This window comes from Cyprinodon variegatus, unplaced genomic scaffold, assembly GCF_000732505.1.
Source record: "Cyprinodon variegatus isolate N-32 unplaced genomic scaffold, C_variegatus-1.0 Scaffold561, whole genome shotgun sequence".
NCBI classification, from domain to species: domain Eukaryota; kingdom Metazoa; phylum Chordata; class Actinopteri; order Cyprinodontiformes; family Cyprinodontidae; genus Cyprinodon; species Cyprinodon variegatus.
The window spans coordinates 102,870-130,868 of NW_015151014.1; the positions used below are offsets into that span (position 1 = coordinate 102,870).

The 27,999-nt window shown below is 37.9% G+C and overlaps 1 protein-coding gene across 1 annotated transcript; it reads left to right on the plus strand.

The window, feature by feature from the left end:
- The first annotated feature begins 344 nt into the window (after positions 1–344).
- LOC107095634 (neurofilament heavy polypeptide-like) lies at positions 345–27,999 on the plus strand. Its single transcript, XM_015391806.1, has 19 exons — positions 345–816; positions 1,357–1,425; positions 7,428–7,514; positions 10,300–10,464; positions 10,578–10,670; positions 10,764–10,877; positions 10,961–11,113; positions 11,472–11,597; positions 11,733–11,861; positions 11,962–12,056; positions 14,120–14,225; positions 14,794–14,877; positions 15,128–15,234; positions 15,328–15,985; positions 21,982–22,078; positions 22,337–22,427; positions 23,184–23,690; positions 23,780–24,002; positions 26,883–27,999. The coding sequence occupies exons 1-19, from the start codon at positions 742–744 to the stop codon at positions 27,024–27,026; spliced, it is 3,123 nt and encodes a 1,040-aa protein (XP_015247292.1). The 5' UTR covers positions 345–741; the 3' UTR covers positions 27,027–27,999.

A 27,999-nucleotide genomic window follows, 5' to 3' on the forward strand; every position in this document is an offset into this window, starting at 1 on the left:
ACATGTCTAAGACTGATGTTTTTGTATTCTTTCTGATATAAACTGAGCCTGTCTGTCTAAGAAGCGAGTTGAGATAGTTGGTGAAAATTGATGCTATATAAATAAAAATAACTGATTAGTTGAAAAAATAGGGCTACATTTTGTTATAATTGTGCAACTCAAATGAATATATCATATGAAACTGAGCTCTTAATGTTGAAGTCTGTTTTCCGGACTGCAGCCACTCCTATTTGATAAGAGGTGCTCCACCTGTCCCAGCCCGGGGAGGTGGACCCGCCCTGTGAAAGTCCAGCTCTCAGGGCAGGAGAAACGCAGCAGACGGAGGCAGGTGAAATGTGGCCCGACAGGTCTGATGGGAACTCAGTGCCAGATAGAAGAAGGGGAGGTGACTGACAACCCTGCTGCCAGCCGGTAAGACTCTTACCCAGAGAATGAGATATGAAGACAGATGTGCTCATGTTGCAGTGAGTAAAGGCTGGATCCGGTCTAGTCACTGACTGACAGAAAGGTAAGGGACCTTTGAACCCCAGGGCCCTGTGGACTCCCAGCACCACCTCCAGCCAAAGCTGTAGGCTTGACTGAGTGGAATTTCCCTCCTCTTCCCTGCCTGGAGCCGGGGGCAGATGGTCGGTCTGAAAGCCTGAGCAAAACTCAGGAAGAAGAAGGAGAGGAAGGGTGGGAGAGAGTGGGGGCTGGAGAGAAGGAGACGAAGACAGGCACAGACTGGGTAGAAAAGGAGACATGCTTCGCTACGGCTCAAGACCTACGGTTTCCACCACCACCACCACAGAGGACCCTGCAAAGCCTTCAAGTGAGGTAAGACATCCCAAGGCGATGAAACCCAACTCTTTTTCTCCAAGTTTGCAGTCGTTCTCCTCCCTTCTCTCAACTCTCTCATAGTTTCTCGCCTAACATTTACATTCTCTCAGTCAGTGGATTATAGTTTGCTGTAGGATAGGAACCCAGTGAGCAGCAGGGAGGGATGTCATGTTTATTTGAAAAGCTCTCTAATGAAACAGGCCTTTGTTCTCTGCTTTTTCATTTATACATGAAACAATGCATAATTACCTTCATCACAGAAATAAACAGGATTAAATGCTATAACTTTCTGCTTAGAAATGAACCCCAACAAGGAATTTACTGTAATGCACATGGTGTGAAAGATGTTGCCCTTTTACAGTTTCAGATAATTTGCATAAATGTTGTTTGCTGTCCATTGTCTATAAATAAACAGCTGAGATGGTGGTGAATGTGAATGGTTGGGGACCTCTATTACCTTCTTGTTTAGAGACCTTTTAGAACAAATGTACGTTTTGTCATGACAATGATTGCTTTTGTTTGTTTTTGCTTTTCCAGAGGAGGATTCTCAGGCTAACTCTGCTCGCAGGAAATAGTGAAAACAAGGAGGAAAAATCTGCAGACACAGTGAGTCTGGCGTCTCTCTCAGTGAAATTCCTAAATAAGCCATGCTGGTCCCTACGAGCCTTTCAAAACAGCCCTGTTTTGACAGTTTTAGCTCAATTAAATGAAAGTCCCTCATCCTATTTTACTCTAGGATACTTTTACTTTAGTCACATAGTGGTACTAAAGCATTAAAACAAAGATGTCGGAGCTTCTGAGATTTATGCCTTTTATCATCTGGTCCAGTTATGCAACTGTGACCGAAGACGGGCGTGTGTATTTGATAATACACTAACAGCTGTTTCACATTTACTACAGAGATAAAGTCAGAACGTGCCGCAAGATGGGTTTATCCAGGAGAAAATATTCAAAACCCAGATCAGTTGAACCAGGAAATAGAAACATTTGCTTTAAAGTTTAAAACATTTTTAAAGGTAACTGTGTGAATTATGATGGCGGCAGGCTGTGTGGGTGTTTGCCTTAGGTGGCTCTTGAACAGCCTTTGTTTGTGTTGCGGATCTGGTCCTAAGTCAGTGAGAGCGTGAGAAGTGAAAACTTTCCTTTTTCTTGTTTTTGGCTCTCATGAGACTTTTACTTTTTTTCACCCATGCAGCAGCCTGAGTGTATGGTTTGTGTCAACCTTGGCCTGGTAGCGTGGTGGTCATCTTGCTGCCACACCTCCACTCAGATATGCTTCAATAATCTCCCTTTTCCTCTGGAAGAGTGGGACAATGACAATGGAAGATTCTATTTCTGTACTTTAAGGGAAAAAGATTTTTCGAATAATCATGTAAAGCTCTCAAATAACCAATCTCCCTTCATAATGATAAATTAATAACCTTATTGTAAGTTGATTCAATCCAGCACTTATTTTTACCCAAATGTAAAAAAATTGTAACATTTCTCAGAACAGTACTCTGTTAATTAAAACGAATAACCTTTCCCTATATTTTCTTAAATCAATGCTTCTTTTTTTTTGTCTTGCTGGTTTTGCACATCCCAGTTTTTGTAAATCAACAGGCCTTGCAGAAGCTCAGCCAAACAGGAAAGGCAACAATGCAGAACCCACAAAGCTTCTCAGAAGATGTGCATTGTGTAACAAATAAGAACATTTATTTGTTGCCAATATACATTAAAAACTTAATGAAAGCTAAGGCTGATCAGAGGAAGATGTTTTATGATGGCATTATTTTCAATTTAAACTTTTTCTTGGCGGAAGAGTCCTGATCTGAGTCCTGAGACACAAGTAAAGTCAATCTGCTTCAGTTAGATTTTGGTCTTGATTTGGGAGATAAATGTAATAGATTGTCAAAAAAAATCAATGGCTGTAGGGATAAAGGAGTTCCATATTCTATTTGTTTTAAAGTTAGAGAATATGTCCTGCCTGAAGGGAGGAGATTAAACTGGGTGTGTAGAGGATGGCTATAATCTGACAAGACTATTTGGGCTTTGGAAACCAATCTAGACTTAAATGTCTACATACTGTCATCATTTAAATGTAACCCAATGATGTTTCAACATTATTTTGGTCCTCAGTATTCTGGAGGAAATGCATCCTCTAATGGTGGGCTCTTATACAAACTGCATCGGCCTGACACTCAAATGTCAGTTCACTGTCCTTCAATCTGAGAAAAACATGAAGTTTGGAGGACTGCATCAACTGAATCAAGTTACTCACAACTTTATTATTAAAACTTTGTTATTGTGCAACCAGGAGTTGGCTATTTATATTTAGTTGGCTTTTTGGCATCCTCTACAGATGTTTTAATTGGCAGCCTTCCTGCCACCATGGTAACGGCTGAAACACCTGAACTTAATATTGACTCTGGATGTGGGAGTGAACAGTTTATAAAATAACATCTTTGTACAGTACATATTATTAGGTTAATCACAATGAAACCAGGATTTTTTTATTTTAAGAACAAAAAAAAAACAGCGTTGATATTTAAAATTTTATTAAAAAACACCTATTTAAATCTGTTTGAAAAACAAAAAATAAAATCAAGTTAGGTTTGGACTGTCTAGGCCTGTAAAGTCAGGCTTTTCACCTCAATGCATTTTACATAAAAAAGAAAAAAAATCTGTGAAAAATTCCTTTGGGTATCAACTACTACTGGGTCAAACAGATCGTCTAAACCCAAAACGGAGTGATGCGTTTATACCGCTGCTGGTGAAGTGATCTATACTGTTATATTAAATAGGATGCAGTCAGATTTTTGCCTGCACATTTCTAAAAATATATATTTTTTAAAACAGTAAGGGAAGCTGTGCACCAAAATGTAAGTAAGGGTCCACTAGTAGTCAACTGCTAATGTTTGGTAAGCTTTTTTTGTTTGAAGTCGGTATGTAATAGTGAGGTAATCACAGCAAACAGGTTATAAATGATCCCTTTTACCTACCCGTTTTAACTGATGTCAGTTGGTTTGAATGTGTTTTTATATCATTTATAGTTAAAATCCATTATTTTTAGAAAAAAACAGGTGGGAGACACAAATGCACAGATGTACTGGGTAAGGAAAGCTGGAAGAATGAAGCAAATGCATTTTAAAATTGGGGGGTTCTTTCCTGTAGCTTAATTTCTGAGAAGGCAGGAGGGGAAAAAAGGACAGACACCAGGAAACATAGTATGGAGGGAAACACATGTACTCTGCACTGATGTGTGCCTTGGTGTCTTTAATGATGTGGTAACTCTGGCACACCGACAAATGTGGCGTCAGCTCGTCAAACATCAGCAGGTCTGAGAACAGGACGTCTGTTTTCATGAGTGATCACTCCACCAAGGATCAGTAAGCACTGCTGTTGGCTGTAGTTTTTTAATATAACACACGATAACACAGATGTAACTCAAGTTTTCTTTATCCTGTAGGTGCTAAAAATTTAATAAATGTGTCTGTTTCATTTTAGATTTAAAAAAAGCTGACTCTAAAAAGAAGTGACTGTTTGAGAAGAAATCCAGGTCAACTAAATGAGTTTTTAGGACATAAAGATTTCACAAAATAACTCTCAGGTTCCAGCAGATATAAAACAGATGAAAACAAAACAAAAGCAGTTTCTTGACCTGCAGGTATTTGCTCATAGGCTTTAATTATTCTGCATTCCTTCACAGTGTCAAACGTCCTTCATGTTTCTTTTCACTTTTATCAATGATCTTTGGCCTAATCAGCAGGGAGTTCAAATGAAGGTCTGTCTGTTTGTGATACAAGGCAGTTATGAAGTTAATCAAGGAGGAAGGAAATGACCAAAATACTCTGCTAGTAGGAGGTCCAATGTTTTGACAGAGACAAAGGCTGAAGCAGGTTTATGTTGTAAAATTAGAAGGGGCGTGGCCCACAACTTGACTCATCGTGGACACAATCCATTCCTGTCACATTGTGATCTTTTGCATCGTGAATACGGCACAGAGCGAGGCAGCTGCACGTAAATTGTTGCTGAACCTGCAGAGTTAAGGTTTGACTCATCAGAGGGCTTCTGTGTTGTGACGTCAAAGGCAACTTGATTGTTTCTGTTGGAAACCAGAAGCTTTCTCATTCAGTGACCAGTCATGTGATCTTCACCTTACCCAGATTATCCAGGGATCAAAGCAAAGATGTTAGATGGCAAATAAAGTACTGCATGTGAGCTATTTAATCATAAAGATGTTTGTTTCTCCCTATCACGTGCTGGAATTTACATTCCCACCAATCAACGTGCCTTTGCCGTTTTTCAACAACATGTTCTCTGTAGATGAAGTGGTGGTGAAATGTGAGGCCCTGCTCCTTCCAAGAGACACTGGCGCCTTTGTTCTTGTTCGCCCTCGTTCTTATCTCTGTGAGATTGTCGCCTCCTTCTCCAAATACTTGTTAGTATGTTTTTATTCTTTCAGCTCTTCTTAAGACAAATGACGACCTATAGTATTAAAATACTTTGTAGATGCATTTAAAGAGCATGAAACCCATCAGAGTTTTAAAAGCCTCTTCACTTCCGGTTATTTTTTTTATTTTCACACTAAAGCAGCTATGGCTGATTCCAATCTCTATATCTGCTTGTAAGGGTAATTTAACACACAGTTTCCTGTGAGTTTCCTTAATTCACAGAGCCTTGCTAAAGTATTCCTATCCTATTCAACCTTTTCCCATTTTTCCACATTTCAACCTCAATCTTCAATAGCTTTTGTTTGGTTCGACATGAGGTGAGCATGAAGCGTTGCTAATGTGTGTTATGAATTTATCTTCAACTTCTAGGAATACTCTGTATTTAGTGCAATCCATCTCTCTCTATGAAGATATTTAAAAAGTCCCCATAAAATGATGCTGCCACACCCTGTGACAATTTCTTTTATTAAAGCAGACAGTATGATCAATTAGGCTATATGGGGCACTGCAATTACAAGGAGCAAGCAGTTTGGAACAGCTCGATATTTAAATGTGTTGAAGTTTGAAAAGTGTTGCTATTATAGATGCTTGGTGTGAGTTGGAAAGTTAAGGAACAGAGAAAGTTCTGCTCTTTATGGTGCTAAAGGGAAAACAGTGCAGTGGATAACATAAAGGAGATATGATGGGTAGAATGAGGTTGTAGATGACATTGAATACAAACAGAAGGATTTCAAAAATTGTTCTGAGTGTGACTGGGATCCAGCGATACTGTTTTGGGGCTGGGAGTCTGTCGTAAAACAATAAGTCCCACAACAAGGCTGTGAGCGGGAACTGAGGGGGAGTAAGGATGAAGACCATTAATAGCTAGTTGATGAAAATATGCGGAACAAGGGATGTTATTGTGAGAGATAAAAAATAGGGAGCTATTAAATATGACACACTGTGCAGACAATGGAGATGCTAGTGGAGAGTTTCTACTTTGGATAATGCTGACTGAAGTTAAAAGAGTAATACGATATTATTTAAAACAAAGAAGAGGTAAAGGAAGAGGGTGAAAATATATAATTTGATTTACTGGATACGTAGAATTGGGTATATAGCAAAAAATATGAATGTTAAATTCAGGTGGTGAAGAGGCAAAGTCCTAGGAAAGAGCCCCGAGGCATGCAGATGTGACAGCAGAACTGAGGGACTTAAACGACATAAACTTAATTAAAAATGCAGAATGTAGAGAAGGGGGAGTGAGTGATACCAAGCAAGGATAATCCTTTAAGATGTAGAGCAGTAGAAATGGTATCAAACAATGGAGTTAGATAAAGAATTATGAAGATGGAAGGTAAATTGGGTTCGGTTGCGATCAGGAGATCATTGGTAATTTTTATAACCAATACTTACGTCTGGGATGGGAACTAGTGTGGAATTGTTTGTAGACGTTATTGTGAGGTGAATGGGACTGGTTTCAACTAGTAGCTATCTTTAAGTACTTTGAAAATAAGTTTAATTGAAAATAGGGCTGACATTATTGTAGTAGTTTCCTGTGTATATTCTCAGTCATCCGGGCCATTGCAACCATTAAAAACAGTCAACTAGACGTTCACTCAGTTTTTTCTGAAACCGTTTCGACATCTTTCCAGGAGCCTTTGTCAGTTCTGTTTTAATCTTTTCTAGGAATCCTCAGTATATATATAAAACTACAGCATATGTATGTATATGCTGTAGTTATATGTTTATTTAACTATAGCATCTACACCTTCTCAAGCTCGTGACACAGCCCTTCATCTCAGATGCTGTAAACAAGTAGACAATTTTCCGTTAGTTTATCAAAATGGAAGATCGAGAAAATAATATTGATGTCCAAAACATATTACATGTCCAAAAACCTGAACTGTCCCTAAGGTCGATCTAAGTTTCTCAAACTTCAAATCAAAACAATATTTTCTTTATGTTATACACTACATAATTTAAGGATCGTCAAACTATAAAATTCATAAATGCGAGCATAAACAACTTTAGTTATTGATGTGACCAGCGATGGCATTTAGTGACACCATAGTAAACATTTGTTTCTCTTGAAACAGTCTTAACAAAAAATGTACTTTGATCAAAATGACAACAAAAGTGGAAAGTAGGGAAAAATATTTGTTTTTATGATGTTTTAAATGGTTCTTTCCACAGAGTGAGAGTCACATCAAGGAAACATGGAAGAAGAAGAACGGGCTGATCCACCGAGAAAGTCCAGCTGGCATGGAGTCGCCTCAGCAGGTAGAAACAACATGAACTAGAGGCACACTCTGTATCTGCTTGAATCTGAAGATGGCTCCGATTTTTTTGTTACCGTTTAGAAACTTTCTGAAATTATGTGATAAAAACAACAAATATGCTAGCTATTTGATAATTTAACATTCAGTTAATCTGACACTAGAACAACTGTTCTGATGTCATTCTTAATAAAGTATGAAAACATCTCAAAGATCTTTAATTTGACATTTCTAAGGCTGCAACTAACGATTATTTTGCAACTCGATTAATCTCTCGGTTGTTTTTTTTATTAATGAGTTAATAATTAGATAGCCAAAGGTTCCTTAAGGAAGTTTTTACAAAATAGAACCACGTGAAACTAAAACTTTTCAACTTGAGGAGTTCTGGATAGAGCATTTTGACAGTATTTTTTGTAATGTAATATGCAAAATGTTTATATACTCTACTTTCTTTACAATTTTGATTTTATTACTGCTCTAAGTAGATTGCTCTGTCATCTAAAGGCATATTTTATTAATCTATTACTAAATTGATTGAAAATTATTTCAATAATCGATTAATCATGATTAATCTGATTAATTGTTTCAGCCCTATAAATTTCCCACCCAACTCAGTTGTATTTCTATATAGGTTACCTTGTCTGAGCTGCTTTGTGTCCATTTATTTATTTTAGACTGAGTTGCCCCATATGAAGAAGCAGAGATCTAAATGTTTTTTAAATGGTAATTTATTACGCAGGAGTCTGAAGTCTGAACATTTTTCTCCTTAGTTGAGACTTAAGAGAAATTTTTTTAGTGATTTATTATTATTTTTTATTTATTTATTTGAATTAGGACAATGCACATTTATCACCATGTAAGCTTAAAGCATCAATGTAAATATGCCATACTTAGCATAACAGCTAATTTGAATCTGCTGTCCTAAGGCAGGTAAAAATAGTGAACGTTAAACAAGGCACTATTGGAGAGAGCAGAGTGGACACAAACAGATAAGATGACACTAACATAAATAAAATGAGGTTAACAGGCCCAAGGAAACTGATCAAATCAACTGTGAGCACATCTGGTTAGCTTCAACCAATGTTTCAAGGAAATTTTAAAACTTATGTAGGTTGCACAACCCATAACATGAGCTGGCAGTGTGTCCCATGACTGTGCTCATCTAAAGGATGCAACCATTAGGCCAAATTTGGTCCTACACCGCTGAACATTACTGTCTCCTCTGGTCATACCCCTGTTGTTTATTCTAGTAATAGTTTTTTTGCTTATAAAATCAGTTAGAGGAGGAGGAGCAAGTCCATTTAAAACTCTATTTAAAACACATCCACACATCCAAAAATAACTCAAAGTTTAAAATCTACTTACTGAAAATGTTACAATTTTGATAATCTAAAGGCTTTTTGTCAAGAACTTTCAGTGTTTTCTTGAAGAGATACTGTAGGGCAGTGGTCTCCAACCCTGGTCCTCAAGATCTACTGTCCTACAGATTTTAAATGCATCCCTGCTTCAACACAGCTGAATCAAATGAATGGCTTGAAAAGGTAATCAATCATTTGATTCAGCTGTGTTGAAGCAGGGATGCATCTAAAATCTGTAGGACAGTAGATCTTGAGGAACAGGGTTGGAGACCACTGCTGTAGGGGTTTCAGAATGGCCTCTGAAGTGTGAGACCATGGCAGTGGTATGGCAGTAGTTTATTAGGCTAAAGATTCATTGTTTCAAACATTGCAATTGTAACGGTATGAGATAAGAAAATAATAATGTAATGATAAAATAAGTTTTACTTTTTGGTTCCAGGAGTACCTTAGAAAATTTGGTCAATTGGATTGTTGAGCTAATTAACTACAGTACAATTAAACACGACAGGAAAAGCACATCTGTTTGAGCTGTTGAAATATTAAGAGTAGGTGGATTTTTTGCGATTTAATCTGGGTGTGCTGAAAAAACCGAATGCCTTACCTGGGATGTCAGCTGTTGGGTTTCTGTGTCCCATTCCTGGCAGCGAAAACTGAAAACAACACTAAGTTTCAGACAAACACTCCTACCAAGTAGCCAAATGTCTGCGTCGTTTTCACTCCCAAGTTTTGACCTGTATTCTGATTATGCAAAGAGGATAACTTTTGTTCTTGAGACTGAATGCTTGCAAAGAGTGTAGCATGTATTTAAGATCCTTTTTTTCAGCACAAAGATATTTTCAATGTTCTTTTATTCTCTTCCATTACAGCATTTAATGCAGTACAATAAATGTTTTCCCATATAGGTATATTACACTATGACATTTTTGATTGCTGTCTGCTGGAATAATAAATCATTTTAGACTCAACTCACTTTAAGTCATGAGTACCACACTAATTTCTCTTTCAAAGAACATATAAAATATTCAGAGAAACAGGATCTAAGTCACTCTTCAGTAATTTATCTGCACCAACCCCTATTGCTATTTAGTTATTTCAGCGTCTAAGTGCCATGCTGTTCCTGTGCATCTGTTTTTGTTGGCTGATAGAGGAACAATAGGCAGAAATGGCAGAAGCTCATGTTCTAGGATGCAGAAACATGACACCGTCTGTGCACTCTGCACCCCTTTTAGCTGTTATCAACCTCCTATTTCATAAGCTCACCAGCAGCATCGCTAAGAACACCTAATCAAGTGCACATATGTGCATCCATATGCAAACACATAACCCTGAGAGAGTCTGCCTACATTAAACCATGTATTCAGGGACAGTGTAAGTCAGCCTCAGTGGAGGTTGGGAGCAGAAACCTGACCGCTCTGATCCTGTCTCCCTCAGCACCTCGGAGACACAACCAATGGGGTGCCTGTGACCTCGCTGCAGCATCATGGGCCCAAAGTGTACGGCGTAGTGCAGAGGACAAGCTCGGACAGACAGCAGGAGCTGATGGCGAGGGAGTGGACTGTCAGCCACCTTCATGATGAGATGAGGTACATCAGGGAGGTGAGTGAACTCCAGCAGAGAAGCACACCAGCTTTGATGATGCACAACCCGATTGGACACAATCAAGGGAGTTTTGGTCCTAACGTCTGCATGTCCTTGCTTTCTGCAAACAGGTGAGAGACTCACTAGAGAAGGTGAGAGAAAGGATGTACGGCCAGTTTGGAGGAATGCAGCAATCAATGGAGAAGCTCTCACGGGAAATTAGGGTAGATGATCAAATAAAAACCTTTGTTCAAGTCCAACTCATTACATAAATCCTGTAAATAATAATATATATAAAAAAAACATGTTTTCTGCAGGCAGCCAACTCCCAGAGGAAAAGTCTTGAATCTGAGGTGAAGGTCCGTACAGCAGCCATGGACAACTTTGATCAGATGAACAGCTCCCTCATATCTGCAAACCTCAGCCTGCAGGTAACAAATCAGTGTCACAAAGGATGTCAGGATTTTTATTTGTTGGACAGCTGGTTACTGATTTATGTGCCTTTTCTTCACAGAAATCCCTCATTGAGAACTGTCAGAACAGAATAGGCGCAAAAGATGAGGTAAAGACTTTGCGGAGTACCTGCCAAAAAACGGAGGAGCAGCTCAGGGACAGGGAGCGGGAGCTGGCTGCAGCAAAGGCTGAAAACCAAACACTGAGACTTCAGGTAGAACTTGTTTCTGCAAATCCACGCATACCCAAAGACTGCTAAACATCTATTGTAACTGATTCAAAGTTGCAGTGCTCACAAGTTTTCTAGCTGATGGGAGAAGTTGGTACTCAGCTCACAGAGCACCCTGATGGGAGAATATGTAAAGCATTGTTTGCAATAAATGCCAGCTGCCAAACACACAGATGCTGCACATGTAGAGTTTTTCTGCAGGAGGTTATCATGATATCAAAGCTTGGATGGCAGTATTTATTCTATAACAAAGGACTATCTTTAACTGCATCTTCCAGCTCAGGGTTAATATGTTCCCATTTGCTGAGAGAAGTCTTAAATTTGCTGTGCTGTGGCTGTCCAGGTTGAATCTTCACATGAGGCCAACACCCGCGCCATGCAGGATCTCTCTGCAAAGCTCCAGAAGGAGTACGAAGAAAAGCTGCTGAGGGAACAACAGAAACACAGAGAAGAGATAGAAAAACTACAGGTTGGCATTCTCATATACTTTAGATACTGTAACTGCTTTGATTGGATCACATTGTTCCAGTCTCAAGAATTTACCTTGAAATAACCATAAAAACGGCATTCTGCATCAATTGATCAAAGTTTTCTGTTCACACAGGTCCAACTTGATGATTACATGAGGCGACTGGAGGAAACAGAAACGAAACTGAGAGCAGCAGAGTCACAGATTGCTGAAAAAGACCAGCGGATCACTGAAGTTGAACGTCTCCTGAGCTGCATGGGGAAAGTGAGGCAACCTTTTCAAGCTTTACTGTTTTACTGTTATTTCTGTTTGGCCTCTTAAAAAAAAAAAAAAAAAAAAAAAAAAAACTTAAAATAATTCACAGGAGAAGAGTCAACTCCAGCAGAAACTGCAGGATTATGAGCAGCGTATTCGCATGTTAGAGCGGACAGACAAAACGGATGCAGCTGCAGCCAAGAGGTAAAAATGCGACACGGCTTATTCTTTAATTACTTATTCTACAGTTTTCAATTCTTTTTTTCCCTGTGGAAGTAGTGCTGATTGGCCAGGTTTCTTAAAAATAAAAAAAATCTGCAATTTGCATTAGTCCCTTTTTCAATAAAAGTCCGTGCAGTCATTTTATTTTTAAAGTTAAAGTGATGCTGGGTAATTTGTCAGCGTGTTGTTCTCATTATTCCATAAATGTCGCAAGACATTTATTTGGATCAGCCCAGAAAAAAACTGGATTCACTTTCCGTCCATCTGGTGGCGGTGCTAAGAATGCAGAACTGGTTTTACACTTTAATCCCAGCCCCATATAGAATAATCATAACACTCTGTTTACACCCTTTGAAATACACTATTTTTGCTGTTGCTCTTTTAAATGATAAATAAGAAAAGATAAACCACTTGAGAGTTATGCAGTTGAGAGTTATGCTTAATTACTTTCATTATTAAGCTAATTAGATCCTTAAGCAGGAAAAGTTGAGATAGTTATTTAACATTAAATATTTTATGCATCTTGCCTCAGTTGCAAACATATTAAGTGGCGCCATATTTGTCCTTTTTTTAATGAAATTATGTCATCTATTAGTTCAGTCCTAAGGTGCTTGGAATTTGTCATTTGAATGTCTGATTATAAGCAGATATCCATATCAAGTATAGGTTGTAGATGATGATTTCAGCAATTAAAGGACTCGAAAGAGGATCTCCAAGAGCTTGCAGTCATCCAAACCACAATCTCTCCTCCTGCAGCGGTCTCAGCATAAAACCATAAAACAGTTAAAGAGATCATAATCGACTTAGTTAGGTTTACATGAAAACCCAGTAAGGAGAATGGGTGAAAGTGAAAGTTGTCTGTTAATCATTATTCAGTTACTCCATCAAAATATTGTGGTGAAACTTTATAACTGAAACCTGCTGTAACTTAAAATGTCAAAACATTCCAGCCCAAAAGTTTGTTTTATATTCAGTGCTTGCAGTGTTTACCACATACCTAATAAATGCTAATATTCAGGTTCAGCTGCTCCAAACAGGTGGTTGGAAATCTTGCAGAGCCTGGCTGAGTTAAGGCTACAGTAACTCCAGTTTCCCAGTGCTACCCAGTTCTTAAGGAGCTTTGCTGCTCCTTAAGCACATTTAAAATTAGGCTTATAATCTTGATCCACTGACTTTACAGATCAGGTTTTCAATTTTGCCCTTTTTACATAGAAACATTTTTAAAATTACTTTTTGTGACAAAATTTATCAGAAATAAACTATGGTCTTGCTGAGTTTACAGCAGTGAACCTCTTTCCAGCACCCACTGGAGCCAACTGCATGACAGCACTGAGCCCTGCTGCTCTGCATACTCCATAACAAAAAGTAGGGTAATTCTTGATGAAATCAGTACAAAGATGATGTTTATTTTCTAGCTTAAAGGTATAATGGAACATTTTTGCAAATTTTTGAAAAGACCCACCCTCTCCACTTAAAAAAAAAATGCACATGCTCAACCCTGCATCCGCTCCTAAGAGGGAACGCCTATTAAACATGTGCAAGAGCATGCACGAGCACCTCGTGCACACTCTGTTTAAAAGCTGCTGTTCACATCACTCATACAAGCTTACTTTAAGTAAGATGAGTGTAAAACAAAGAAGTATGAAGTTATGAATGAAAAGATGGGTAAGTAAAAATGGGGACGAGTATGTAGGATGGTCTTCAGTAAACATATCAGTAGAATGACTGACAATTAGCAGGACCTTTAAAACTTCTTAAAGCATCTTTTTGTGACAAATTAAAGATATAAAAAGAACCATTGTAATCTCTTCTTCTTGAGTTATTGTCTCTGCTGGTGCAACAAAGCACTGCAGGATATCTCGCTGGACACAGCCTCAGGCTCCTCAAGAATCCTGGGGAAAGTTATTTAGCTCTACCTCAGGCATTAGAATAATCTGTATTGAAAAGCTATCAGAGATGATCAAAATGTGGGCTTTTGAAAGGCAATATAAAGACCTAATGTTTATGAAAGTCCTGCTTTAAATTTTAACTCCCATTTATTTTAGGTCTAAGCAGCTGCAAGAAGAAGCCGTGGAACTTCGTGAGAGAATTAAACACTTAAACGACATGGTGTTCTGCCAGCAGAGGAAAGTCAAAGGAATGATAGAGGAAGTGAGGAGAATTTCTTTTCTCTTTTTATAGCTCATCTCCATGCATTAGAAATCACTTTCTACTTATGATAGCCATAGACAACAAACAAACAAAAAAGAAACATACTACTTTATTAGATAAACCTGTTCAGTTTTTTTTTTCCATTGTTGAACTGTGCAAAGAAAAACTGATGTAATTCTGAAGACAAACAGTTGATCCTGCTACACCTTGTTCCAGCAGGGTATGGTAGGTGAGCTGGTGTGCATAAACTAAAATAGCAGATTTGTAAAAAAAAAAAAAAAAATGAAACCTTAATACAGCCTTCTGAAACTGAATAAACAGGGTCAAAGGTATCAAAAATTGTTGTTACTTTAAAAGACATTAACTTAGCATTGCTCTAGAGAAGTAGGGATCTTAATAAAAATGTCAAAAAGATAATCTAATTAGTCAGATATTGTGAAAATAAAGGATACATGACAAAGCTATTAGACCATAATGCCATATTTCAAAGAGGCTGATTTTCTTTGCAATTAAGAAAAAGTCTGTTGATGATTTCAAAGCAAGGCTCTAATTATGTAATTCTGCGCAGGTTCAAGCTCTACGATCTCAAGTTGCCCAGAAGGACATGTTTATCTCAGACCTTTTAGACAGAATTGCAATAGTGGAGTGTGAGGTAAGGCTATGACAAGTTTAAAGTCCTGTATTCTGTGTTTAAATGAAGGTGTGGTGCGGTATCCTTCTGCATGGCTACAAAATTTTTTTTGCTGACCTGATGAGCACAGGATATCCCGACCTTTCAGCAATGACTATACGTTTTCCCTGCATCACTATTCCTATCAAATCACCCTTTCCCATGTAAAGTGACTGCTGTCCTTTGCATGATGCTGATCTGACGGAGCTCTTTCCTCTTTCCTTTTTCCTAGAATAATGAATTAGAAGACAAGCTGAAGTATTTTATGTCCACACAGAATAGGCCTCAAGAAAGTTTGGAAAGACGAGACATAGGAGTAGGCTGTGATCTGCTCCCCAGGTAGGAGTCAACAGGCGGATTTGCCTAAGGGTTGCATTTGGTTCTTTGTTCTAAACTGGTTTCTAATTCTGATGTCTGACTGTGCAACTGCAGACACGAAGTAAAGAGGAATGTTGTCGAACCTGTTCATCTTCATTCCACCCAACCTACATCACCTGTCCAACCTACATCACCTGTCCGACCTACATCACCTGTCCAACCTACATCCCCCGTCCAACCTACATCCCCCGTCCAACCTACATCACCTGTCCAACCTACATCATTCGTTGAACCTTCATCGTTTTTCCAGCCTTCATCACCAATTAATGCAACATCACCTCCTCAACCTCTCTCACCCACAGATCCTTCATCACCCACACAATGGTCTTCATCTTCTTCAAATCTTTCCTCATTCCACCATTCATCATTCAGCCTAACAAAGCCCATCCATCCAAGGACATTCAGCTCTACTAACCCTCCACCCAGCAGACTAGAAAACAGTTTATTAAGGTATTCTCCTGGTCAGTATAGTCAGTTCCTGCAGTCCAACATGGCAGCAGTAAATGGTGTTTACCCGCCTGAGTCTGATCCCGTTCTGAGTCCCGTCAAGTCAGATGAGGTGGATGCAAAACCGAAAACAGACACTACACAAAGTAAACAACAGTCCACTTCATCATCCATGTCGTCTTCTCGACCAAGAACAAGATTACAAGTTTACTCGCCCTTCATGAAACTGATTGGACAGAACCATAAAGACAAACACTCATCGACTTAAAGGGTTCATATTGGGAAATAATGAAGCTATTTTTTTTTTTCATTTTATTTGATTTATTGCATTGTTTGTTTTTTTTCTGATTTGAATAATAAAAAAAAAAATTCTCAGTCCTCTTTTGATTCCAGTCATCTACAGATAGACTCAGTGTTCTTTATGTCTTTCATGGTAGCAGATTTACTAGATTTGAAGTAATCTTATAATTTTACCAGCATCTTTTTTTAAGATTATGAGGAATGTTTTGAAGAGGCCCAGCCTAAATCTGAACTTCAATATGCAGAGTACGTGGAGGCATTCATACCGTTAAAGTGATGGCAAAAAATCTTTAAATCTAAAACATTAAAAACTTTAAAGGGTAAATTGTTAACATAAAATGCAAATGCAAAAGCCGGTCAGTAACTTAAAGAAGGGTTTAAAAAGTTTGTTTTTATAATACAGAGGGTTGTTAAAACCGCCAACATGTAATTTTTTTATGAAAGTAAAGAAATAAATTGTTTTCTAAATAAAGACATCTCCTTTTACAATGAATTTTATCTGATGAAGTGTGTTTTCCAATCAGAAACAAGCACTGTGTTTAAATTTAACTAAAGTCTGTAAGTATTATAGGTAACTTTGGTCTGAACTGTAAACTTATTTGGAGTGAAAACTCACTGCCTATTATTCAAAATATATGTGGCTAAAGTTCTTTAAAACAGGTCACACAAACAATATGGTTATTTAACCCATTTATGAAGCTATCACACAGTATAAACCATGTAACACATTTTTCATTTATCAGTTTCATTTCGATGATGACACAAAAAAAATGTGAGATCATTTTGATCAAACAAACATCGGTGGGTGGACATTTGAACTAAACACACTAAATAATTCTCCTTGTCTCAAAATTTCCTGCTAAAATCTATATGGCTAACCATAAGCATAGCTAATAAATGCATGTGTTGGGAAGTTGGACTAAAATGAAGTAAATTGAATTTACAGCTGATAATAAAATACCATGTTGTGCTGGAAAACACTTTCAAATTTTATTTGATATTTTTAAAATTACAATGGTGATAGTTAAAATCCTTGTTTTCTCTTACAGGGATGATAGAAAAAGTGTACTATTGAGGATGTTTTACATTTTAATTTCAATGTGGTGTAATTAACTGAATTAATTTTTTTTTTTTTTCTGACGTGTTATATGAAGTGAATGTCGCCCCATTGCTCACTGAGCAATAACATCTTTCATGGTTTAGGATTGAAATGGTTATTATTTGTTTTATATAAATGTTTTATATTTGCTTTGTACATATGAAATGATATATTTTGCTATGTTCGTACTGTGTAAATAATATTTATTAACTTGCAATGTGCCTTTGTGGGTATTCCCTATTGTCTGTGAATGGTGGTGGAGCTAAAATATGTTTTGACAACAGGGTTATAGACTTTTTTTTGAATATTATGGCTTTGTTGTGACTTTTTAAATAATAAAGTGACTGCCATTCTCTGAGCCCCCAGCAGTACCTCCCACCTTTGGTGTGTAAGTTCATATAAGACTTAGTGTGACTAATGACAATATATTTTTAAATGACGGAGATGACAAACTTTCCTGACTATCTTGACAATGTACCAAAACAACCTTAAATCCGGCGATAAAATGAGGTGAACACCGTTTTGGTACTGATTTAAAATGAGCATTTACATAGAAGGATCAATATACATTTTAAATAAACAAATAAACTCTTTACTTCATAGACTCTGAATTTTACTCGGCACAAAACATAAATAAAATAATTGGTGTCTTAAATCCGACCAATGTTAAGATTTCACTCAAAAGCATCATAACAACCTGGGCAATACTAGACAGAATGGCAATACTAGACAGTATGGGAAACTGAATTAAGGACATCAACTTGTTTCAGGAACTGGCAGTGTGTTACATAAATAGGTCGGGTCACAGTTTTCATCATTTAACCCCCATCATTCCCATTCTATTGTAGCCTGTATCAAATGAGGCCATTTTAAGGTAAAATTTTTGTTGCGGAATTCTTAGAAACATTTTATATTAAAATATGTTTAAGATAAACAACTAAATTAAAACAAAAGAGTGAAGAACAATTGTAATGCACGAGTGCAGTAAAATGCTCAACAATATGACCTCAAATATCATCTTAAAAAAACACACACACAAACTTGCCTCACTGTCTTTGCAGGGCCTTTCCATTGACTTCCATTAATTTCCATAGCCTAACCAGAACCCTTACACTGATCCCAACCTAAACTCAATTCACACCTTAGTCCTAAACATACCCGCTGACTCTAAAACTGCAATTCCTCATGTGGAGTCCAGGCACCAGTCCCCACAACATGCCATTTTCCCGGAAAACGGGCCCAACAATATATTAAAAAAGGTGTATCTTTTGTGCACTAAAAAATATGATTAAATTGCGAACGACGTCTTGCATGTCTGCTGATTCCTGTGATTTTGGTAAGTGGTTAGCATTTTTAAATATGGGAGCATTAAAGTGCTAAACAGCCCTGTGTTTTTAAAAAGGACATTATTCACATGTTGCACAATAAATACATTGCAAATACATTCTTTATCATGTTTAACATGATTTACGTGATTTTTTTTTTTTAACTTTGCAATCACAATAATAAAAGAAAAGAGATTATTTCAACAGATTCTGACCTTTGACACTGCTTGAAAAGGATACAGCTGTGACTTCTCGGTTAAAGTGTTGGCCATTGTCAGCAGAGCTAAATGAGAAATGTTTTGGCTCAGTGGCTGGAAAACATCCGGACAGGAAATGCAGCTGTGGAAAATCTGAGGCTGTAAGGCTGGAAACCTTCAGACTGGTTTCACTGTTCACACAGCATAGAAAGAAACATGTAGACATTAATCGCCCTAAACAGCATTGCCACATACTTGTCACATTTTTTTTTTTTTACTAGTTAATTGTGAGGATTATACATTCCACCAGGTTATACTCTTTAACTGATTTTATTCCAATTATTTCATTTCTTTGCTAACGTACATACTGAAATACATGTTTAAATAATTCTTCAAGCCATGGATTCATAGATCATCTTATATCCTATGTTTAACTATTCTCATGTGTCCTTCATCTTTCAAATAGCTATTTACCATTTTACCAAATCCATAAATTTGCTTGTACATGTTTTTACAATTAATTGGTTTTAAGGTTCTACGATCTTATTTTTTAATTTCCGTTATTGCTTTTTCCGCAGTGTGCAATTAGATGTAGAGTTCTTTGTAGTTATTTCTCCAGGTCCCCACACTGGAAACAATGGTTAGAGAGGTGTTGTTTATCTTTTATAAAAAAAAAAAAAAAAAAAAAGGTGTTGTGTTTTTTGTCTTGCTTCCAATAACATGACTCAGCCATGAAACATGCTTGTGTTGTCAAATAGACATGTTTCGGTTGTGACCAAAATACATGAAATAGTTGCACTGTGTGTTAAGGCTCCACCTGCTTTTTCTGAAAGACCCCCCCCCCCTGCATTGACTAGGAAAACAACTATGACATGTTGACAATGTCAAGACAAAACAGAGGGCTGCATGGTGGATTGTTTGTAGCGCAATTTTCCTTGCAGTAAGGTCATGGGTTCGGTCTCTGGCTTAGGGTCTTTCTGCATGGATTTTGCATCTTCTCCCTGGGTACATATGGGTGGCTTCCTCCCAAACTCCAAAAACATGACTATTAGGTTTATTGATGCCTCTACATTGCCTTACTATAGGTATACTGATGACCTTACCTTGCTTTTTGCACTCAGGCTGTTGGAGTTAGGCACCAGCCCCCCTGAGACTGACTGTCAGTAGTCTAGTTTTGATTGGAAATTATAGTTTAGTTATGTTTCTGTTGCAATAATTTCCATCAACATAGTCTGGACTGGCAGACAGGGGCAGTGGTTCCCCTTGAGAAGAACAGTGAACCAAAGGGGGATCTTCTCAGCCTCCTGGTTGAGCCTCATGTGCCAGTTTTCTAGAGAGGAGAGTCTGGCTGATTATTAAACCTTGGCTTCTGGAAGTGCAGGGTGAACACTGTATCAACTCTACACCCTCTGCAGGATGCTTATGGATTCATGGGAGTTTGGACAATCAGTCAACATGTGTTTGTGGTCCTGGAGAAGGCATTCAACCATGTCCCTGATGGTGCCCTGTGGAGGAGGGCGCTCTAGGAGTACTGAGTCTGAGACTTATACTTGAGGCCATCTTGTCACACAAGCTGAGCAGGAGTTTGGTTCACATTGCCAGCAGTAAGCTGGACCTGGTACCAGTGCATGTTGGACACTGGAAGGTTACCCTCTCTCAGGGAAACGATTTTTTGGAGCAAACGAGGGATTAGGTTTGGGGACCAGGGTATTTCGTCTCCTCTATTGTGGATGATGTGATGATGTGACATTGCACATTTGTACGAGTTTCTTTTAAATATGTTTTTATATTTTCCTCTGGCTTTATCAGTTTCTTTGTGCTTTAGCCAAGCCTCATTCAGGTCTACTCATCCTTCCCTTAGTCCTTCCTGAGCAATGCATAAGAATACTTTGCTCTTACAAGAGTGACAACAAAGACTTTTCCACACGCTGTACAATAAACTTCAAGAAGCATTTTGTTTGGTATGTGTAAACTACCAATTTAGCTACTTACTCACACATGCTCTTTCTTTAAATTCTGTGTGTTTCCTTTTGTTTTTGCAAGCCTTAAAGTATAGTTGACTGCACAAAAATCTAACCCTAACCCACAATTAGATAAAAATGCGCTGAGGTTTTTTTTAAATCTATTTATTCAAGGAGATGTGAGTATTTTAGATAAAGTGACGCAATCAGGTAGCGGATATATTTGCTGATTTATTTGATTTTAACACAGCTATGATCATATTTAGTAAGAGGTAATATCCAAATTCATAAACTGAAAAGAGAGAAAACCCTGTTTAGCTTAGACCTAGATGCAAAGGGGAATGAAAAATGACTTGACTTTAAATATTTGTTCTCATACTTTTTGTGGGAGTAATACAATGTGATTGTATTTGGTTTGTATTTCATACTTTCAAACAAAAACAATCTTACTTTTATAAGTGAAAAAAGATGAGCTCACAGAAAAATGTGAAATAACCAAAAATGGCTTCATGTATGAATGTTTTTGAAAAATTGTATGCAGATATAAGAAAAAATGCCTCAATTTTTGCTCAAATTAATGAAGATCCACATAGGCAGGGAGACCTCAGTGCTGCTAACTAATTTTGGCTGGAAGAAGGCTGTAAAAAGCTTCTTTTCCCTTTGAATTAACACTTAGTATGTATGTGTGTTGCCCTGTGATGAAGTGGCGGCCTATCCAGAGCATACCCCACCTCTCGCCTGTAGACAGCCAGAGATTGGTACATATATAGAATCCAAAGCAGTTTTAGAAGTATTCAGGGAGAAGGAAATGATAGAAAAGATTTAGTATTACAACTCCAGCACAGTCTATTTAGATTATATAGGGGGTGGCATTGCTATTTGGTGATGTTGGGTTCCAGCACATGAAGGTGTAAAAGGCAATGAAAAGGCAGATATATTAGCAAAAAGGGCTTCAGAGGGAACAATAACCATTACAATTCCTTTTGGGACAGGGGAAGGTAAATCACTTAATAAGAGTAAGTATGAAGTAATAATCATCAGATTAAGCGTGGGTCATACCTATTTAAATGCAAATTCATATTTAATAGGGAATAATTATAAATGTGAAGGATGTGGAGAAAAAGAAAATATAGAACATTTACTGATGAATTCTACAACTTATGAACATGAAAGGGAGAAATTGAGAAGGATGGTTGGAAGGACAGGACAAGAATGGAGTCTTAAAGGAATATTGGGAAATGAAGCAAATATAAAGGATATTCACAGATTGAGCAAAGCATTATTTATTTATCTAAAGAATACACAATAGAAAAATGGAATTTGATGTAAAGTAATGTTGCTACACACTCATGTACTTTAGGGGGCGGTATGCGCCTTAGAGTAGTTTTCGATCCGCCATAACGGAAAAGAAGAAGAAGACCGCTCGCGACCCCACTCCAGACATGCGTATGGATGGATGGATGGATGTGTTTGCCGGTAGGGGGCGCTAGAGCTGACTAGAACACTTCACTTCCTGACACGAAGAAGACAAAGGACTCTACTTTCAAATGTGTCAGTGTTGACTGAAGTGAAACTTCACTCTCAGGCGGTTTCTTGGAATTTTTATCGGCAAAAAACCAAACTGTACTATCTCACATTTTCTATTTTATATTCTGTACATCTTGGCATGGGAATCAAAACCCGATCCGATGTTAGGTAATAGCTGTCAGTAGCTAACAGCAGCGATGTCCTCAGAGCGGCAGGGACAGGTTGGAGATCTGAGGAGCCGCAGCATAGAGGAGCTCCAGGAGCTACTGCTCCGGCAGGAGAACATCCTTTCTAACAAGTAAGTAAAGCAGTGGACGGCCGGCAGCTTTACATAGAAACTTTGCTAGGGTTGGCCTAATTAAACAGTTAGTTTTAATAGTTTTAATAATCACCACCGCTCCTGTTCTAACTGTTGCCTCTACAAAATATGGATTAATGAGCTCATATCAACTATACAACAAACCATAATACTAAAGGTTAGTAAAAGGGAAGCAGACAGAGATGAAAGAATTTTCCACGTTAGGAATGGGGACAATATACCTTCGTTAAAAAGGTGGATGGAGTTCTAAAGGAAAGTTATAATGTATTTATGTTCAGTTTTGCATCACACCTTAGGGATAATCCATCCATCCGTCCGTCCGTCCGTCAATCCATCTGTGCGTCAATCCATCCATCCATCCGTCCGTCCGTCAATCCATCTGTCCGTCAATCCATCCACCCTTCCGTCCGTCCATCCATCCATCCATCCATCCATCCATCCATCCATCCTTCTGTCAGTCAATCCATCCACCCTTCCGTCTGTCCATCAATACATCCGTCCATCCATCCATCCATGTTATTTCATATTTTAATTTATTCATCTTTCTAACGGTTTACATTTAAAGCCATCAAATGAAGAAAGCTTTGCTATAAATTAGATCTGTTTTTATGTTTTAAAATGGGTAGAAATAGGAAAAATATCCTTATGTATGTAATATCTAAAATCTTTCTTATCCTTGTATATAGACTGATGGGTTGAGATAAAGCAGAATAACAAATATTTCTTGTTATGTAGGAGATTGCTGCGGACTCTCCCCGACAAAGGACAAAAGATCAAAGAGTTTGCAGAGAAGGTCCGCCTTGCCATTGAACAGCGAGGTGAAGAGGAAAGAAGACAGAGATTGGTGTCTGCTGCCAGAGCCCAGTTACAGTCCAAGTATCAGCAAGCCTTCTCAGGCCAGCAACGTGCTGTACCGTTTACCCCAGAAGCTTCATGCCTAGATGAAGAAAATGAAGGTCCTGCAGGTGATGATACACAGGAACAGGAAAACAACGCTGTGGACATGCAGTGTGACTCCACAGCAGGGAAAATGGAGTCCAAAGAAAGTGAACTTGTGCAAGCCTTGGACAGAGTTACACTGTATGAAGAAGGTTCTCGTGACTGTAAAGAACAAATGAACAGCGAACCGGAAGATAATTATTTTTCTCGAAAACAGACAGCTAAAAAACCCAACTATATAACAGTTCTAGAAAAAGCAGAGGTTTCTGCAGCAACTAAGAAGCAAAAATTTAAACCCAATCAGTAAGAGCTTACTGTTTCACTTTCCCATATTATGCAATCCTCCTGCAAAATGAATGAATAGTTATCGTGTCCTCCTCCATATTGTCCAGACTACCCCACAGAAATGATGGCTCTCCATTGGGATCTTTGTCTCCTGGGCGGGCCTCTGGGACTGCGTCTCCGCTCTCTGCTCAGGCCAGGAGGGAGCGTGACAGGAAGCACCTGGATGACATCACTGCAGCTAAACTCCCTCCGCTTCATCACAGTCCAGCACAGCTTCTGTCTTTAGACGAGTCGGCTGCACTCGTCAGAGAACAGACAAAGAAACAGCAGGTCGGTTAAGATGCAGCCTTCGTTTTCTTTGCACTATTTTTACTTTAGTTATAAATAATGCTCAGTTTAAACAACATTTATGCTTTTGTAGCATAAATAGGTGATAAGTGGAAATTTACAAATTTGGCAAAGGAACAACTGAGGCTACACCTTATTAGCACATTTAAGTGACTAATTTCTTAACACCAAATTTCTCAGATTAGGTGTCTGTTTAGGGATGTCCTAAGCTGATATAAATAATGGAAACTGGTCAGCGCTTTGTAGCAGCTGTGGTTGTTTTAAAGGGCTGTATTAATAAAGTTGAGCTAAAAGTTGAGTTAAATCCCTCATGCAGCAAAAAACCCCTTCAGCTTGACGCTGCCACTGCTGTATTTCACAGTTTCGATGGTGCTGCTAGGCTTGAAATCTACCTCCAAACGTAACAACACACTTACACTAGCTTCATCCTCTAGGGCCTTTTGCTTTTGTTCTTGTATTGGTATGCACATTTCAGATTTCTATCTCTGAGAAATAAAACCATTCTCCTTCTTTAGTGGGATAATGGCTGGAGAGACGCATAGTGTTTAAAAGGATGAACATGGCACCTTCAAGGGATTTAGAGAATAGGTTATCAGAAATAACATGCCTCTCTTTATTCAGAATAAGCTTAAAGAAATACTTTTAGTGTTTCTAACTAGGGCTGGTAAAAAAATGTATTTCATCGATTTTGTATCGATTCCTTTAAATTTTTGCATAATCGATGTCTAGGGAATGAGATCGTTTAGTTTTATAGTGACGCACAAGACGTTCACATTCAAATAAGCAGGAAAGATGCACTCAAGATGACTTCAAGCCAGACAGCTGCAAATATAGCCAATAGGTTGACTGAAGACATTAACAAATGGGGGCTGACCAGCAAACACCCTGTAGTTGTTATGACAACGCTGGAAATATGGTTTGTGCAGTGGAGATAATGCAGCTCATGAATGTCTGCTGTGTCACGTCTGCTTGCCAGGTGAGGCTTCACTTTTTCACTTTTCACAAACAAGTTTGCACTTAGAAGATAGTTTTGTTCACATCTCAAGTTTAAACTGTATTTTGAAACACAGTTGAACCACTTTTATTATTGTAAAAACAGATTGAATCGAAGTTTATCGATTTAGAATGGTATTAATCAAAATTAAATTGATTCAGGTCTTTGGCGAAAATACCCAGCCCTATTTCTAACAAACCAAAAACAAACAAAAAAACGGCTATTTAGATTGCATCTCTGTCTGAGAGGAAAATGGTGTATTTGTGTTTTTATTTAGTGCATGTAGATATCTGGTTTCAACTGCATGTTCAGTAAAGATCCTCCTTGGCGCTCACAGAAAAGCACGCTGCTCTAAAGTGCCCGCTGTGGAGACAAGTCGTTTACTTGGTAATATCAGAGTTAAAGGCCTAAAGGAACGCATGACGTCCTTTTTCTGATTTTCATTTAAAAAAGAAACTGTGGCAGATCCAGAGGGGGTTTTCATCAAAGTTAATATTCTTAAACATGTGCTTGTTGGATATTTTCCTCACAAAACTAAACCACTTCCAATTAAAAAATAACAGGTTTAAATGCATAAAAACATGCCACATTAGTAGTACTTCTATAGTTGCACTCACCATGATATTCTAAGAAAACATTACTTATTCTGTCATTTTTCAAACATTATTTAAGTGATTATTGTTATTTAAGGGTCATTAAAATGACTTTAAATGTATTTTCTGTCATTTTGGGCATAATTTCATAAGTGATTTACAGTCTTGTAATTTCAAAGTATTTGTATCTCTATCATAATATTCAATTGGTGTTTCTCAACTTTTCTTTAACTTGAAAATATGTGGGGCGAACGATGGTCTGGTGTAACCATTGCAGAGCTTTCCATGATAAAAATATGTCCTAAATTGATCAATTTGGTGCTTTTATATTAAACTGATTTCAATCAATTACTGCTTATAGATTTTTCCCTATTCAGTTTTTTATTTTCTTGGTGAAATATTTTTTTCTTTAATATTTCATATACACCATTTTGCTTAATCTATACACAATACAAGAAAAATACAAGTTAAAATCATTTTGGGTATGTCATTTAACTAATTCATTACAGGTTATTCTACATGTATTTATAATCTGCTGTTTAATAACCTTATATCTACTTCACTAGATGTCGCTGGTGATTTCACAATGAATTCACTGAATTTTTTTTTTTTATCCGAGGAAATAAAACACAGTGAATTGATTCTAGAAGTTTATATTCTACACCATACTCTATAGATGTCACTATGAGTTTTAATTGAATCCCTGAACCCCACATATTCATATTTATTATCCACCTCATAGTGGACTTTTCCAGAATTGAGAGTAGTGAGCACACCTATGGTTTTGCTTTTACCTGTGTATATAAAAAAAAAAGAAGGATAATTCATAGCAGGTTGTGTTCAATGCTTAGCCCCCTTTAGCAACTGCTGAGATAAATCTCTGGAGCTGCCACTGCCGATAAAAAAAGCAAAGTATTACATCCTTTTGCTTCCACTTAATGATTATTTGCTACTTTCTGTTGATTTTTCACAAAATCAGAAAAAATAAATAAAAGGGGTGGGAATTGTTTTGCAAGTTTCTAGTTTTTGGAGTTATTTGATGACCATTTCACAGTCAGCTCTAGTTCCTTTCCCCCGCCTCTAGAGGGCAGCATCGAGTCACAGGTTGTCACAGGCAGAGGGTGGACTCCAAGGCCAAACTCCTGTGTGCTGTTGCTGGCTTAAATTGGATCATTTATAGTTGAAGGTTTTTACACGACTAGCTTTGCTGCTGGTCTTTTGTTTCCAGCCTTTTTATGTCAGCTGTCTTTTTGTTTGGGGGGGGTTTATTTTCAGGAGCTGCAGGCCAAACAGGCTGCCCAGAAACTATCTGAAGGACTGAAGAGCTCTTTGGGGAGCTACACTCCTGACGGTGGCCCCATGGCTGCATACAGAGAGGTCCACGATGAAGGAGCCCACCTCTCTTCAGAGGAAGACTGATTCTGGATGGACAGCTTGGGAAAACAGTGTAACCTTGGCCTCTGGAGTAAACAGGCTTTGGACCTCATGGTTTAACATTATACATTGGAGGACTAGGGTCTCTTTAAGAGTGGAAATCAGTCTTGGCTTCACATATCTAGCAAATACCTTGTTGCCAAGTTTTTCTAGTATAAAGCACGTACAGTGAAATGTGAATTCTTAATCACTCTGAAGGGAGTACCTTGAGAAAACATTAAATATGGGGACATTATAAATTATTTTGAGTCTGCCATGGTTTATATTAAGCTTAAGCCTTATTTTGTGGATTATAACAAATTGAAACCTCATCAAAAAAACAAATATAAGTTTTTTCCATTTTTTTAGACCACAGAGGTACAAAATGTGAACTCTAAATAAAACCTTCATTTGAGGCATCTGCTGTCTTTGACGTTACTGATCTACCTTTCATAAGTGACCTATTAGACGTAAGATTCCATGTTTTTATTTTATTATAACTTGCTTTCTAAACATTCCCACTATTATAAATATATATATTCACTGACATATTGACTTCCCTGTATTTACCCTCTTTAATTCTGCTCAGCTTTATTTGTACGCTGTGCAGATATTTGGTCACCCACACCACAGAACTTAAATATGACTAAAATTTGTTAGTGATTAAGTGAAGTACGATATTAGTAGAAGTAGAGAAAAATGATGATACAGCATCTTGTGTTAAGAAATGTAAATAAAAGTGTATTAAGGTAGGGGAGTGTTGATATAGTGAATAGCTGATGAGTATAAGGGGAAGAAAGCATAAAGACCAAAACGAGCCCCAACATGGGAGGCGGAGCTGCTGGTCCATCCTGGAGGTGACTTCTGTTTTTTTAAGTTCCACCTCTTTCCAACCCCTGCCCTTACGAAAGCAGCCTCCCTCACACCCTACTCTTATGAAAGCGTCCCCCCACCACCCTGCGCTTACAAAAGAACCCCC